The sequence below is a fragment of the Microtus oregoni genome, unplaced genomic scaffold, assembly GCF_018167655.1.
Source record: "Microtus oregoni isolate MIOR12 unplaced genomic scaffold, Mior012 000042F_ref0000377, whole genome shotgun sequence".
NCBI lineage: Eukaryota > Metazoa > Chordata > Mammalia > Rodentia > Cricetidae > Microtus > Microtus oregoni.
In genome coordinates this window covers 16,103,558-16,118,294 of record NW_024543209.1, presented here as the reverse complement: position 1 = coordinate 16,118,294, position 14,737 = coordinate 16,103,558, and the positions used below count along the sequence as shown (strand labels likewise).

The window sequence follows — 14,737 nt, the reverse complement described above, 5'->3', positions numbered from 1 at the left end:
CACTATATTTACCTGTGAACTGGCTGGCCAGGAATTAAGTAGGCAATCCACACTCTCCTTCATTACCCTCCACCGCAAATTCCTCTGTCTCATCCCTAGTTCTATAGCAGACCACTTGCTGCCCCCGCACCCCTATTTCCTGGGGACATCACCAAACCTGGCGACAGACTCAGCTTTCCTCCCGCCTCTTGACCCTCTTAGCACCCCCTTCTAGCCCTTTCTGACTCCTCTATGTCAGCCGCCAATAGCTAAAACACTGTCTCCCTGGAAACTCAGTAGCCACACTGGTCTAGAAACGTTAGGTGATCTTCCCTTCCCTTCCCTTCCTCTCCTCCACTGCAAATTCCCCAGTGGTATTCTGAGCCCTGCAGCAGACCACCTCCAGGGACCTGTCCTCCCTCTCTATCTGTGTTCCAGGAGACTCTGCCAACCTTGCATGGGCCCAGATTTCCTACTTCTGTGAACCCTCCCAGTCCCCCTCCTAGGTCAGCCGCATTCCTTTGTGTCAGCCAGGGGTACCTAGAAACACCATCTACTTAGGACTCCCACTGGCCATACCTGTCATGGACTCATAGCCACACTTTCTTAAGATCCGGAAAGGGCAACAGAAACCAAGGAACCAAATCCCGCCCAATAAAGACAAGACCAGATAGCAGAACCCCAAATCACCTCAATCATCCCAACCCTACATGCCTAAACATCAACCTTAAAACCAGAATCATGAATACCCAAGACTATAATGTCTCCACCAGTACCTAGCAACCCCACTGCAATAGGTCCCAAGAAACGTGTCATAGCTGAGGCAAAAGGACTTCAAAATACCAACTATAAAAATGTACAATGATCTTAAAACAGACATTAATAATTCTCTTAATGAAATCTATGAGAACAAAAACAATCAAGCAAAAGGGAAAAAGAAGCAGTTCAAGTCTTGGACGTAAAAATAGACTCTCTAAAGACACCCAAATGGAGGTAAAACTGGAAATGAAAAATGCAGGAAGTCAAACAGCAACCTCATAGGTAAGCCTCCCCAACAGAGCACACGACAAAGGAGAATTCCAGGCACTGAAGACAAGGTAGAAGAAATGGGTGCCTTAGTCAAAGGAACATCCAGGATATCTGAGACACTATGAAGAGATCAAATCTAGAATAATAGGAATGGAGAAATGTGAGAAAACCAGGGACAAAGACATAGAAAGTATTTTCAACAAAATCATAGAAGAAAACTGCCCTAAAGAAGGAGATGCCTATCAAGGCACAAGAAGCAAGCAGAAGACCAAATCGACTGGACCAGAAAAGAAAAGCCTGTGTGTTCCAGAATCTCAAAGAAAACAATACGCTGGAAGACTTGTTCAAATGAATGGAGAAATTCCCCCAGTAATGAGGTCTGCAGCGCAGAAGCCCCTCCCTTGTGAGTGCAGACTCCCCCTGCTAAACTCAGCCACTCCCTGAGGTCTAACCCTGAACTCCTAGGCTTTCCATTTTCCTCTTTCTGGCTCCCATTTCAGGCACTGGTCACAATCCTAAGATGCTTGCCTGGCTGTTCTGTTCTGTATTCTCTTTCTCTGATGCCTCCACTCCAGGACACTCTCCCAGATTTCCTTGCTGGTCCTGCCTGCTTCTTTGACTCCAACTCAACAAATGACTTTCTACCCTCGTCTTTCTAGGTTCCCTCTTCCAGAAGCTTCCAAGGTCCCTAACTTGTCTGTGTTCTTGTTGTTGTTGTTGTTGTTTTTTCTCTCACATCCTAATAAATTTGCCCTCTAGGTTCCTTCTGAGTCTGTTTTTAAATTTGAGAATAAGGACCTTGAGAGGGGACTCTGTGTTCCCTGATAAGGCACTCCGTCTTTTAGGAGACATTTATCATCTGCCCCCTGGAATACTGCAGGGCTTACAGTAGTAAACAAGATGATTCGGGACAGGACTCTCCTCGAGCAGCTGGCAGACCAGTGGGGAAAACAAATATGTCAAGATGATTAAAGTGTCAAGATCTGTATCCAAAGTTCCAAAGCTACTAGAGAGGTTGGGACCACGTCACAGAATGCGGCACGTGGAGCAGACCGTGTTTGTGTGTGGATACTAATGACTCCACAGTGAAGGGAAAGGGTGTAGAGCATACAAGCTGGGTGAAAGGGACAGGGAGGTGAAATGGGAAAGCTGGGGCATCTTATAGGACAAAGGAGTCTTTCTTGGAAGCTAGTGTCCTGGACTTTGATGACCACCAAATGTCGCCCTGAGCCAGTGACTTTTGGGTTCCTGTTCTGTGGCTTGGGAGAATGAAATCCCAGATGGCACAGGGTGAATTTTAGAGAGTTCAGATTCACAGGAGGGGGTCTGTCGGAACCGAGTATCCATTCCTATAGCCCTTTGGATTGGACAAAGAGACTCAGGAACGAAGCAAAAGCAACTTGGCAAGGCAAACGACTTCTGAAAAATGTTCTTAACCACCCAAACCAAGGGATCCAGCACACAGAGGTGGGGTGAAGATCACTTAGTATTTATCACCGGGTGGTGACTCTGTGTCACCCCCTTAGTGGGAGCCTGACCTAATAAACTGACACAAATGGATAACTCAGAATTGGGGCAAAGGGGAAGGGTGGGATAGAGTCAAGTCCCAGGAATGCCTGGCATCCAGGGCTTGGGCAAACAGACAAATACACAAAAGTTTCTCAAGACCGGAGAGGTGGATAGAGACTAGGAGCCCTTGGTGAGCCAGCCGTCTTTAATAGGAGAAACAAAACAAAGAGCTCGCGTTTCTCACAAGTCTTTACTGGACTTAGGGGTCACAGCCTGTGACCCAGCCAACCAAGTTCAGCTGTTTATCGTCAGTAAATCAATTTAAGAAGCCAAATTAAAAGTCAAGCAGAAAAGGAGATTCATTCAATCTGGCCACAGGGGCAAGGAGATCCAGTGACCCTTCTAGAACCCTTCTTCACGGTCCTGACTGGAGGGGAGAATTTAATAGGAAAAAAGATATGTTTTTGTCAAGGCGTGGTTCCATGGCCACCAGTGTCTCAGCTCCTGGTCTCTCTTGTGAGGGCCCTGACCAGCCATCTTTCTCTAGGACATAGGCTGCCTTCAGGGCTTCAGCTATTTCCTCTTACAATAGGAAGATTCCTGAGGAAAACTGTCATTTCTTCAACTTCATTTTTGCAATGGTCTGATAGCCAAAGAAGGAAGCATACAACATCTCTTCGGAAGGTGTTCATTCCCTCTCGGTAGGCCAGTTCCTCTGGGAGCCAAGGAAGGAGAAGAGGGCATGCTATTTGAATGAATATGGAGGTCAGCCACGTGGCAGTAGCTCTGTAGTAAAAGCGGGAGTAAGGAAGCCCAGAGCACTAGGTAGAGTTTACGTGGGTTCTGGCTAGCACCCACAAGAAAGACAGAAGAGCAGGAAAAAGCAAAGTTCTGTCTCTCAGAGGGAATCAGGGCTCAGAGAGATAGGCAGACCTAACAGAACCCCAGGACTCTCCAGGGGCCCCAAGGGTCAGGGATTCTGGGAAGAAAACACATCATCTCATTAAAGGGATAAAAGTTCCTCCTGTGTCTATGGCTTCTGGTGGAGCTGCATTCCCAGAGGTGGTCCTGCTTTATTAATTTAACCAGGCCGACCTGCCTAATTTTTTGTTCTGAGATAGCTTGGAATGCAAGGCCTCTTTCTACCAGGAAAGAAGAATCACTTTCCCTAACTGGCCTCCACAGGGTTCTAATCAAGGTTACTACTGCTAACAACAAGAATGGAAACTAACCCCTCAGATAGGTCAGATAGGAACAGTCACTCTACCTACTGAGGAAGGCAAAGGGGCCGCTTAGACATCTGCCTTTGATTTTTCCTGGAGAAAGGGGAAGAGATATCTATTTACTCATGCTAATCGGGCATCAATAACAGATCAAGTTCAATATGGTGAACCGGCGATCTTACTGCACTCACTTACAGGAGTATGGGTGATGGGTTACTGACAGGAGCACCAGTGGTGGCCCCAAAACACCTGCATCATTGCTACCTGCGTGAGGATGTCATGGAAGGCGCATCACTCAGCCTCACTTTCATTAACTACCGCTTCTGGTTATACTCAGGGACCTTGCACAACCCTTTGCAGTATGACAGGCAGGAGAAAGCAGTGGCTGCCGTTCCAGGTTAGGGTCCTGGGATCCTTCCCTTTTTCTGTCATAGAGTACTGACACCCCTGTGATGTAGTCTTACCCATCACTGCATCGCTGGATTGTCCTGCTTGGTTCATTGCCATGGTTACTGGGGCGAAGGTTCTCTCTGTGCTGAGTCGATTATGAGATGTCTGTTTCATGCATCGAGGAAAAAGCCACAGTGCAGTAGGAATCTCTCCTGCCTCTTATTCATGTTCTCCCTCCCTCATCCCTCTCTCCCCCACAATTTTTTTTTTTGATGTGCTCCTAAGGAAAAAGTAAACATTTTCAGACTCATATAAGTGAACAGTTCGATGATGTAAAACCTAGCATGGAATATTTGCAGGAATCTTTACAGAATTCCTTCCCAAGCAACTGCTTATTCCTGAAATTCCTAAGAATCACTTCTAGCTCCCTCACTCTGTGACGACATGTCTTGTTGGTAAATCTTGCCTACTTTCTGCATTTGACATTCTTACTGCACAAATGGTCAGTTTACAGGTAAGCCCTGAATGACCTAGGGGAAATAAACACCCAGACAGTTGCAAGTTAAGGAATAAATAGTTTTACCCTGTATATGGTGACGAGCCATGGAAAGAACACTGTCCCCAGTGACCTCAGGGGACACTGGGATGCGGATGCCACTTCTATATGGGTTCAAGTTTGTGTGTCCCTGACTGGATATGAATAGTAGTAAACTAAGTGAAAGACACTATTGGGAGGTTGTATTTCCAAAGGAACAAGTGTGCAGCTTCAGGGACAGAGTTTAGAAACTCAGTGCTCATGCTGTATAGAAGACAGGGCCTGCTATGTCAGATTTCATGAGCATTTTGGCCCATTGGCATAGCTTGAGTTTTCGCTCCCATCCCCTCTGGAACATGTAGCTCTACACACAACTTCAAAACAGTCTGCTTAGCTTTGTTTCCATCAGGGGTATGCATTTTACTATTGTAATAAGTCACAGATACCCTTCAGACACTCTCTAGTACAATAGTTCTCAACCTGTAATTCCTTGTCTAACAAGGCCAATTCTCTCTCAGCCTCAACTGATACTTTCTTGGACTTTTAAGTCCTTCTCACCTTGTAAAGCTTGAAATAAAATACTTAGCCTTTGAGTAGTTAATCCAGTTGTGGGCCATAGCTGGTTAATATCTCCCAGAAATTTTTGAAAATCAGTAAGAGTTTGTGATTGATCTCACCTGATTTGTACTTTCTGTGGTTGAATTTTTGTAAATCTATCTTATATCCTAGGTAATTAGCAGAATCTCCTCTTTGTATTTTTCAGGAGCAACTTGTACTTTCCAACAGGGAAAAAATCTCTTTACTACTTCAAACATTTTTTCTAAGATATCTGAGTCTGAATCAGCTAATAAGATATCATCCACGTAGTGGTAAATTATAGATTGAGGAAACTGTTTACAAATTATTTCCAATGGCTGTTGTACAAAATACTGATACGAAGTAGGGTTGTTTAACATTCTTTCTGGGAGAATCTTCCAATGGTATCTTTTAATTGACTGGTAATTGTTATAAGTAGGTACTAGGAATTTTTCTCTATCCTGTTCTTGTAAAGTGATAGTAAAAAAGCAGTCTTTTAATCAATCACTGTAGTAGACCACCCTTTAGGTAAAGGAAGGCAAGGGAATCCCAGGCTGCAAACCACCCATTGGCTGGGTCACCTTATTTATAGCTTGTACCATTCTCCATTTCCCCAGATTTCCTTTTAGTGACAAATATAACAGAATTCCAAAGATTGGTCGATTCTTCAATATGTTGAGCGTTTAGCTGTTTCTGTACCAGGTGTTTTAGTGCCTGCTATTTTCCATGTCGAAGGCCATGGCCCCACCCAGACAGGTTTGTCAGTCACCCATTTTAAAGGTGGGACTGTTGGTTCTTTGAAAAGTCAACAGCTGTTGTGCCTTACTTAGGCACAACCTAAATGATTGGAGATTGTTCTCGATAATTAATACCTTTTACTATTTCTCTTAGAAGCATTCTTTATTTTACACTAGTTTTATACTTTGACTGAAGGAATGTTAATCTATGTTTTCCATTGCTGTAACAAGTCATGTCCCCATAAACTCATTGCTCTGTTGGCCACATATGGATTTAACTTTCCTATCTGGCCTTCGAACCACCTTGTAGTTGGTTTCACCTGAGATAAAGTTCCAATCCCTAGAAGTTAAATATTTAGCTACTCTGGGATACCAAGATTATGGTGAAATTATTACATTCACACTTGTGTCAACCAAACCTTCAACTGCAATGCCATTTATTTATATTTTAAGCTTTGGTCTTTTCATCATTTATAGAAATTTGCCAAAAATACTTGTTGTATGGTCTCTCCTTAAAATTTTCTTTTATCTACTGAAGCTTTTCTGTTATCCAGAGCAGTATGGTTTTTAACAACAGACATTAAGTCTTTTAATTGCTCAGAGGATGCATCCCCAATGCTGATAGGAACAGCTGAACCTAATTTGATAATGGAGCTTGTAAGAGGCCCCACAGGGTGCCAGCTGACGGCAAAAGGTTACCTTCACTGTCCCTTGTTGATCTACATTCATTAGCTGTAGATCATTCATTATGCCTTTGCCATACCTTCTCCATCCAGAAAGCTGGGATATTCTGTTTGGATTATCTCTAGAAAAAAAGTTTCTAGGGATGCCTTGCCTACAGTCCCTTTTCAGGTGACCTTATTTACCATAAGGAAAATATCTGATTTTTTTGATTTTTCTTAACGTTTTAGAAATCGCTTATCCTATCTAAGTATCACCATGAGGGTAAGATTCATTATCAGCTGTATATCAGATCCGTTCATCTATCTAGGTGCTGATATTGCCTTGAAAAGTTTAATCACTCTTTTGTATTCTGAATTAGCATTTTCAAAACCAGAGATTAAATTAATATCTGTCTAACTTATGGATCTTATATTATTCTACTATAGCTGAAGTCAATCTTTGCAAAGAAAAATCAATGAAGGCTTCTCTTGGATTTTGTATAGTTTTAGTAAATGACTCAGCCCTCTTTCCTGATTCTTCAAACATGTCCCAAGCATTAAACACCGCCATATGACACAGGGCAAAGGTCTAAAAATCTAAACTGTCTTTGCAGATCAGCAAACTGACCTTCACCAAGAAGCTGGTCTTGGGAAATATCAACACCTCTAGTTTTATTTCATTGTTTTATGACCCTAGCTTCCTGTTCCCACCACGTTTTCCATTGTTACTTCCAATATTGCTGTAGCTAAATCTAAGTCTTGGGGAACAATTCTATTTCAAGTTGCCTATGAATTTAACATCCTCTTCACATAAGGTGAATACATACCATATGAAATGACATCTTCCTTAAATCTCCTCAAATCTAACATTCCGACAGGATTGCAGTTAACTTTTACATAACCGTGGGGCTGCCTATAATCTGGTGAATGTTGTTATATGGTAACTTGGTAAACTAATGTTGGTTTTCTAATAACCTTGGGCCGCTCCTCTTCATTTTTATCATACCATGGGGTAGTAGGTTCTGATCTAAATTCCTCTGTCGGTGTGTGAAGACTTTTCTTCATTTCATTGGTAGGCCTTTCTAAGGCTTGTATCTTATCCATCAATTTTTCATGTTTGGCACCAATATCAAACCACCTTTTAAAGGATAAAATAGGAGTTACCAAACTATTAATAATTATAATCAACATTATGTCAGTCCGCTAAGTCGGTTATTCCTTCATTTGTTTTGTTTTCATTTTCAATCCAACTGTTGTGGAACCGTACAGAGTTTTAGCTCCCTGCACCATAATATTCCCCATTCTTAGAGTGGGAAAGGTTTTTTTTTTTTTTTTTTTACAAAACCTAATTCCCCCTTAAAAATTAGCAGGTGCCTCACCAGATCTATGGACTTCTCAGGTTTTCTACAGCAGCCATGGTAGAACTCTGTCGGGGGCAGCCAGCTACAGCAGCAGTACTCAACTGTGTGTGGTGGGGTGGGGAGCAACGGCGGGAAGGATGATCTAAGTCCACTCATCTCTTCTCTGAGACCTGAGACACGCAGGGCTACTCAGGGTGGGCCAGTGATGAGGGCGGCCCCTGTGTGGTGTCCAAACAGCCAGGCTAACCGCTGTGCTGCACAGGCTGGGCCTCAGGCACCTGCAGCTGTTCACACGCAACCTGGACGGAGGACAAGGAGTGAGGGTTGGAGTGGGGGGACTGAATGACAGAGCCAGTGGTGGCAACTGTGGTTGTGGTCAGGGAGTATTGGTCCTGGGAGTGCTATGGTGGCTCAGTGAAGTGGCGGCTTTAAAAGCTGCAGCAGCAGCTGCCATGTGTTGAATGCCAGATGAAGCCTCTACTTATTTACTTATTGCTCTATTATTAATAAAATCTTTGGAGTCAGATATTGGGGGGGGGGGAACCTGAGAGACCCAAAGAGTGGTGGAGGAACAATCAGTTGATCCTAACTGCCCACATTTGTTAGATCTAAAAGACCACGAATCTCTCAAGCCCCTTCTTATACCTTCCTGTGCCCCTTATCTCGGTCCTCCAAAGTCTCCTTGGCTAATTCTGGTCAGCCAATTGCTGACTCCTCCTCAAGGTGCACTTTATTGTCAGTTTTGGGTGTCGGTGAGAACAAATACCCCACAATGCATATATAAGAGAAACTGAAAATGGATTCAGAAGGAAATGGGGAGAGTTTCATTAAAGTCTGAGAAAACAACTGGGCAGACAAGCTGGAGGTTATTTATTAAAGCTTCCAGGAGAAAGGACCTAGCTAAGAAAGAAAATCAAGAATCTTAAAGGTAGAGACAAAGAAGCAGACAGGTTCAGGCATGGAGATCTAGAAACAGTCCCAAACTCTGGGGGACTTCACAAAGAATGAACGAAGAGTGTCAGGGCAAATGGCCTAGGAATGCTGAACAGTATCTGAAAAGGGAGAAAAAAAGAGAAGAGGAAATGTTATGACTTGGAACTCAGAAAGGGAGGGTCCCAGTGACTACATTTAAGAGAGGCTTCTGAATGTGCATATTTCAATGAAATAGTTGTCTCTCCCATCTTAACATGCCTTCCAAGTATGTGTGTTATTGTCTTAGTTAGGGTTTCTATTGCTGCGATGAAACACCATGACCATAAAGCAAGTCGGGGAAGAAAGGATTTATTCAGCTTACACTTCCACAGCACTGAAGAAAGTCAGGACAGGAACTCAAACAGAGCAGGAATATGGTGGAGGCCGGAGCTGATACAGATAGAGGAAACCTCCTTACTGTCTTGCTTCCCCTGGCTTGCTCAGCCTGCTCTCTTACAGAACCCAGAACCACCAGCCCAGGGGTGGCCCCGCCCACCATAGGCTGGGTCCTCCCCTACTGTTAACTAATTGAGAAAACGCCCTGCAGGTGGATCTCATGGAGGCATTTTCTCAACTGAGACTCCTTCCTCTCTGATGACTCTAGCGTGTGCCAAGTTAACACACAAAATCAGACAAAAGTTGATGATTCTTTAAGTGCCAGGGACATACAGTTTTTTGAGGGGTGGGTGGTTTCCTATCCAGGTAACAAATTGACCCCTTTGGATTAATGTGTGTGTGTGTGTGTGTGTGTGTGTGTGTGTGTGTGTGTGAGAGAGAGGGGGGGGGGAGGAGGTGGTGCGTGCCTGCAGAGTAATGTGTGAATGTCAGAGGACAATCTGGGGCATTGGTCCTTACTCTTTATCCACCTCTTGAGACAGGATCTCCGGATCTCCCACTGTCTTGGAATTTTGCTACCTAGACCAGACTAGCTGGCCCTTGAGCTCCCAGGACCCACATGACTTTACCTCCCATCTTGCCATCACTGGGAAACAATGCGCATCTTATTGCACCCAACTTTTTACATGGGTTCTGAGGATCCACACTCAAGGTGTCTTGTTTGCATGGGAAGTACTTTTTAGCGACTGAGCTATATTGCAGCCCCCATTTAGATGACCTTGGTCTATAGGAGACAACAGTCTTTTGGACAGTTTTTAAAGTCGTGTGTCTATCTAGGGTGTGTGACTCAGCTCTTCGTCTTTTGACAAAAGAAATAATATATTATAAAGGACCTAAGGAAAAAAATACAGCCAGGCAGTGGTGACTCATGCCTTTATAATCCCAGCACTCGAGAAGCAGAGGCAGGTAGATCCTTGCGAGTTTAAGGACAGCCTGGTCTACAAGAGAGTTCCATGACTGGCTCCAAAGCTACAGAAAAACCCTGTCCCAAAAAACAAACAAAAGATTACAAGTCTACGATAGCCATGCTTTCTCAGGAGCCAATAGAGTTTTCTTAAAAGACCTCAGGCAGAGCCTGCATCCCACCTTCCTCCTTCCCATATGCTGTTACAAATGTCAGGAGAGGCAGCTGGAGTGTGATACTGTCTCCTTCCTTAACATTAGCATGTTTCAAGGAGGTAGATAGGATCTGTATTAGTTACCGGACTTGTTACTTTAACAGAAGACCTGACAAGTCACTTAAGGAAGAAAGGGGATGTTTCGGCTCGTAATTAGAGCACAGGATGCTATCATGAGGAACACGAGAAAGCTATTTACACTGGATCCGCAGTCAGTGGATGCTGGTGTTCGACAAGCTCTCTCTTTTATGTGGTCCAGGATACCAATTGATGGAACAGTGCCCAGACAGTTGGGGTGGCACCTTTAACACACCCAAAAGCTTGTCATTTCAATGAGTCTACATTCTGTCAAGTTGACAATCTGTCGTAAGAATCAAAGGGTCAGTTATGATTATGGTTGTGAAGAAGGGGTCCCTCATTCTATGAACTTCAAGCTTTCTGTCTAATTGGCCACTTAACACTGCCTAAGCATACACTCTAGAAATTAAGGGGGATATCATAGACTTTATCAATTTGTGAGATTTCTTCAGAAAATACGATCCAATCTCTTTGTCAAAGAGTAAAGTTTCATTACTAGATTTGTAGCAGAGCATGAAAACTGCTCATTTAGAACTGGAACTTAAACTTTTAACTTTTATCTTCTTTGGATTTTTGTTTCCTCCAGGAGCATTTTGAAGAGTGTCTGAGACTAATCGACCCAGAAAAGCAAAAATGATCCTCAACTCTTCTACTGAGGATGGTATTAAGAGAATCCAAGATGACTGCCCCAAGGCTGGTAGGCACAACTACATATTTGTCATGATTCCAACTCTCTACAGCATCATCTTCGTGGTGGGAATCCTTGGAAACAGCTTGGTGGTGATTGTCATTTACTTTTACATGAAGCTGAAGACTGTGGCCAGTGTTTTCCTTCTGAATCTCGCCCTGGCCGACTTATGCTTTTTGCTGACTTTGCCACTGTGGGCTGTCTATACCGCTATGGAGTACCGCTGGCCCTTCGGCAATCACCTGTGTAAGATCGCATCAGCCAGTGTCAGTTTCAACCTCTACGCCAGCGTGTTCCTGCTCACCTGTCTCAGCATCGACCGCTACCTGGCCATTGTCCACCCGATGAAGTCTCGCCTCCGCCGCACCATGCTGGTGGCCAAAGTCACCTGTATCATCATCTGGATGCTGGCTGGCTTGGCCAGTTTGCCAGCTATTATCCACCGGAATGTGTATTTCATCGAGAACACCAACATCACAGTCTGCGCTTTCCACTATGAGTCTCAGAACTCAACCCTCCCCATAGGGCTGGGCCTGACCAAGAACATTCTGGGCTTCCTGTTCCCTTTTCTGATCATTCTCACCAGCTATACCCTAATCTGGAAAGCCCTAAAGAAGGCTTACGACATTCAGAAGAACAAGCCGAGAAATGACGACATCTTTAGGATAATTATGGCCATCGTGCTCTTCTTTTTCTTCTCCTGGGTTCCCCACCAAATATTCACTTTTCTGGATGTCCTGATCCAGCTGGGCGTCATCCACAACTGTAAAATCTCTGACATCGTGGACACCGCCATGCCTATCACCATTTGCATAGCATATTTTAACAACTGCCTGAACCCCCTGTTTTATGGCTTCCTGGGGAAAAAATTTAAGAAATATTTCCTCCAGCTTCTGAAATACATTCCCCCGAAGGCCAAGTCCCACTCAAGCCTGTCGACAAAAATGAGCACGCTTTCCTATCGCCCTTCGGATAACATGAGCTCATCAGCCAAAAAGCCTGCGTCTTGTTTTGAGGTGGAGTGACAGGTCCAGAGTCTGCTGGTGAAGCTGTGACAGAAGCCAGGGCCGCATCCAGTTAGATGGCACAGCACCAAAGGAACATTCACCCCTGCCTCGGATCTAAGCAGAACATGCATTCAATGGACTGAAGATGTTTTCTAAAAGCTCTGAAAGAAAACTTTGACAAGAAACCAAGCAAAGCAGCTCCTTGCCGCATCTTGCATTAATAGATAATAACTGCCCAAAAGGAAGAGTCGGGAACCGGATGGATTTGTGGGTTTGGAAAACATTTGCTGGCAGAAATGCAATCTCCTCAGTCGCCTCTTGCTATGTTCCTTTTGATTTCCACAAGAAGGTATGTAGAGCTTGTTAAATGTTTAGAAACAAGAGGCAGGAGGTCAAGATTATTTGTTCTGCTCAATGTCCAGAGGGCAAGGAACCTTTTTTGATCCCTTTAGTCATTAGTAATGGCAGCCTACTTGTCCCTGTTACTACACATATTAGGCAAAGATTTGCTGAGCTGTAGTTATCATGTTTCAGAATCCCTTTGTAAAATTCAGGCGGTGTCTTACTAATGTCCAGCGCCCCCAACCAATGCCAGCTAGTGGTGTATTTATGTAGCAGTGTTACCAAAGGCACACATCAAAGTCAAACTGCTTGTAATAACTGTGACTTCCTAGGTTCTTCAGCTTTACTATACATGTAAGAATTGTATACCGTCAGTGGTGAATAGACTACAGGTCATAAAATCTGCCTTGCTTTCTAAAAAAAGTATATATTCTCTACATATATGTACAACTACAGCTCTAAACTGTCATTTGGTGAAAATCTGGCGATGTTATGTTTACCTCAAAATAAAGTAATTTTATGGTAATGTATCTAATCATTATTTAAAATAGAAGCTCGTCTATTTTTACAATGACATGGATGTAAGTACAAGTATATTTTTACTTTGTTTGGTCTGCTTGATGGTTTAATATGGTTAGATAGGTTTTCTAGCCCAGGAAAGATCAGGAAGGAACTAGATTTTTCTGTTGAACAACATGGGACAGATTTCACCATTTTTAAGTTTTTGAAGTTTTTCATACAAAAACAAAAATATTTTCATTTGCTCATAACATTAAATTAATACATTGTTTTACTCATATGATTTTAAATAATCAAATGCCTCTAGTTATCTGCGTGGTGTTGCAGGAAATTTAGAAACTTTAGAAAGTATAAGATACTAGTCATATTTAGTTCTTCAATACAAAAACATGTTCATTTCAGTATTGTAGGTCACATACTTATACTATTTTTGTACTCATCATATATACATACATATGTAAATTATGATGTTGGAGTCATAATGTATAAGCAATTCTATACACAGGGTTGTCCCTCCTCAGTGATGTTGCATAGAAGCTAGTATCCTATTAAATATACTTGCTCAAACATTTTAATACTATTCTAAAATAAACATACCTTATATAATTAGGAAATCACCAAATTTGGAACATTGACCATTCTTCTAAAAAATTTGTTGGTATCAAAAATTGCACTGTGCTGATCATTCAAGTATATGAATCTGATGAACCCCTCTCACTCCAAGAAGCAGTGGAACCAATGATACAGTTGTAAACATTTTTCATATTCCAATGTATGTGGCTAAATATTTTCCAGAAAACATAACACAATTTATCTGCCACCTGCTATGTTTGGCTGTAGCTCATTACAGCCTTAGCATAAAGGAGTTTACTTGCTGTAAGCATCCAGATAGTTTATACAAGGGCAGGGAGCAAACTAGGCCAGAATGCTCCCATGGGACAGCTAGCTCATTTCTTACCCTGGAAACATTCATTGTTCCTACCCCAGGCATGCCGGGGTGTCCATTCTGGTCCAGTAAAATGTGCAAAGGATTGGGCAAGATTTAGAATAGTTGTATGTAATATAATAATTAGAATGGTTGAGAGATGTTATGGGCAAGGAGGTTGTTCAGAGACATTGGTGGACAGAGCAGAACCTCTAACATCAAATCATCTTATTCTTGGAAATAAATGTGGTTACATGTGCTTCATATTAATTTTTCTTGTCTTATTTTAAATTTCATTAATACATTGCTGGCTACTTATTTCAATTTTCATTTGTTTTCAGAAGGATTGTGTAGTAGTTTTGATGAAATATCCCCTATAAGTCTCAGGTATTTGAATTCTTGGTCCCCAGCTAGTGGCTGTCTGGGCAGGAGGTAAGGTGGAGGGGTGGAGGGATTAAGAGGTGTGGCCTTGCTGAAACAAATATGTCACCAGGGGTGGGCTTTGAGTTTCAGAAGACTGGAGCCATTTCAAGTCACTCTCTGCTTCCTATTTATGGATGAAGATGTGAGCTCTCAGCTGCTGCTTAAGAAACCTGCCTGCCTGTCTGCTACCATGCTCCTCAGTAAGATAGTTATGGACTCTGATCCTGTAAGCTTCCAAATCAACCTTTGTCTTGGTTATGGTGTTTTG

General features: G+C 43.0%; 1 protein-coding gene across 3 annotated transcripts in view; it reads left to right on the top strand.

The window, feature by feature from the left end:
* The window catches only part of LOC121433907 (type-1A angiotensin II receptor), a 48,955-nt gene extending 34,639 nt beyond the window's left edge, over positions 1-14,316 (top strand). For 2 of the 3 annotated variants that reach the window (XM_041632575.1, XM_041632577.1), the window contains one exon: positions 11,152-14,316. In XM_041632575.1, the coding sequence (XP_041488509.1) occupies positions 11,199-12,278 (1,080 nt within the window). In that variant the 5' untranslated portion in view covers positions 11,152-11,198 and the 3' untranslated portion in view covers positions 12,279-14,316. The remainder of the gene's footprint in view (positions 1-11,151) is intronic. The other variant, XM_041632576.1, reaches the window with a different exon arrangement.
* The last annotated feature ends 421 nt before the right edge of the window (positions 14,317-14,737 follow it).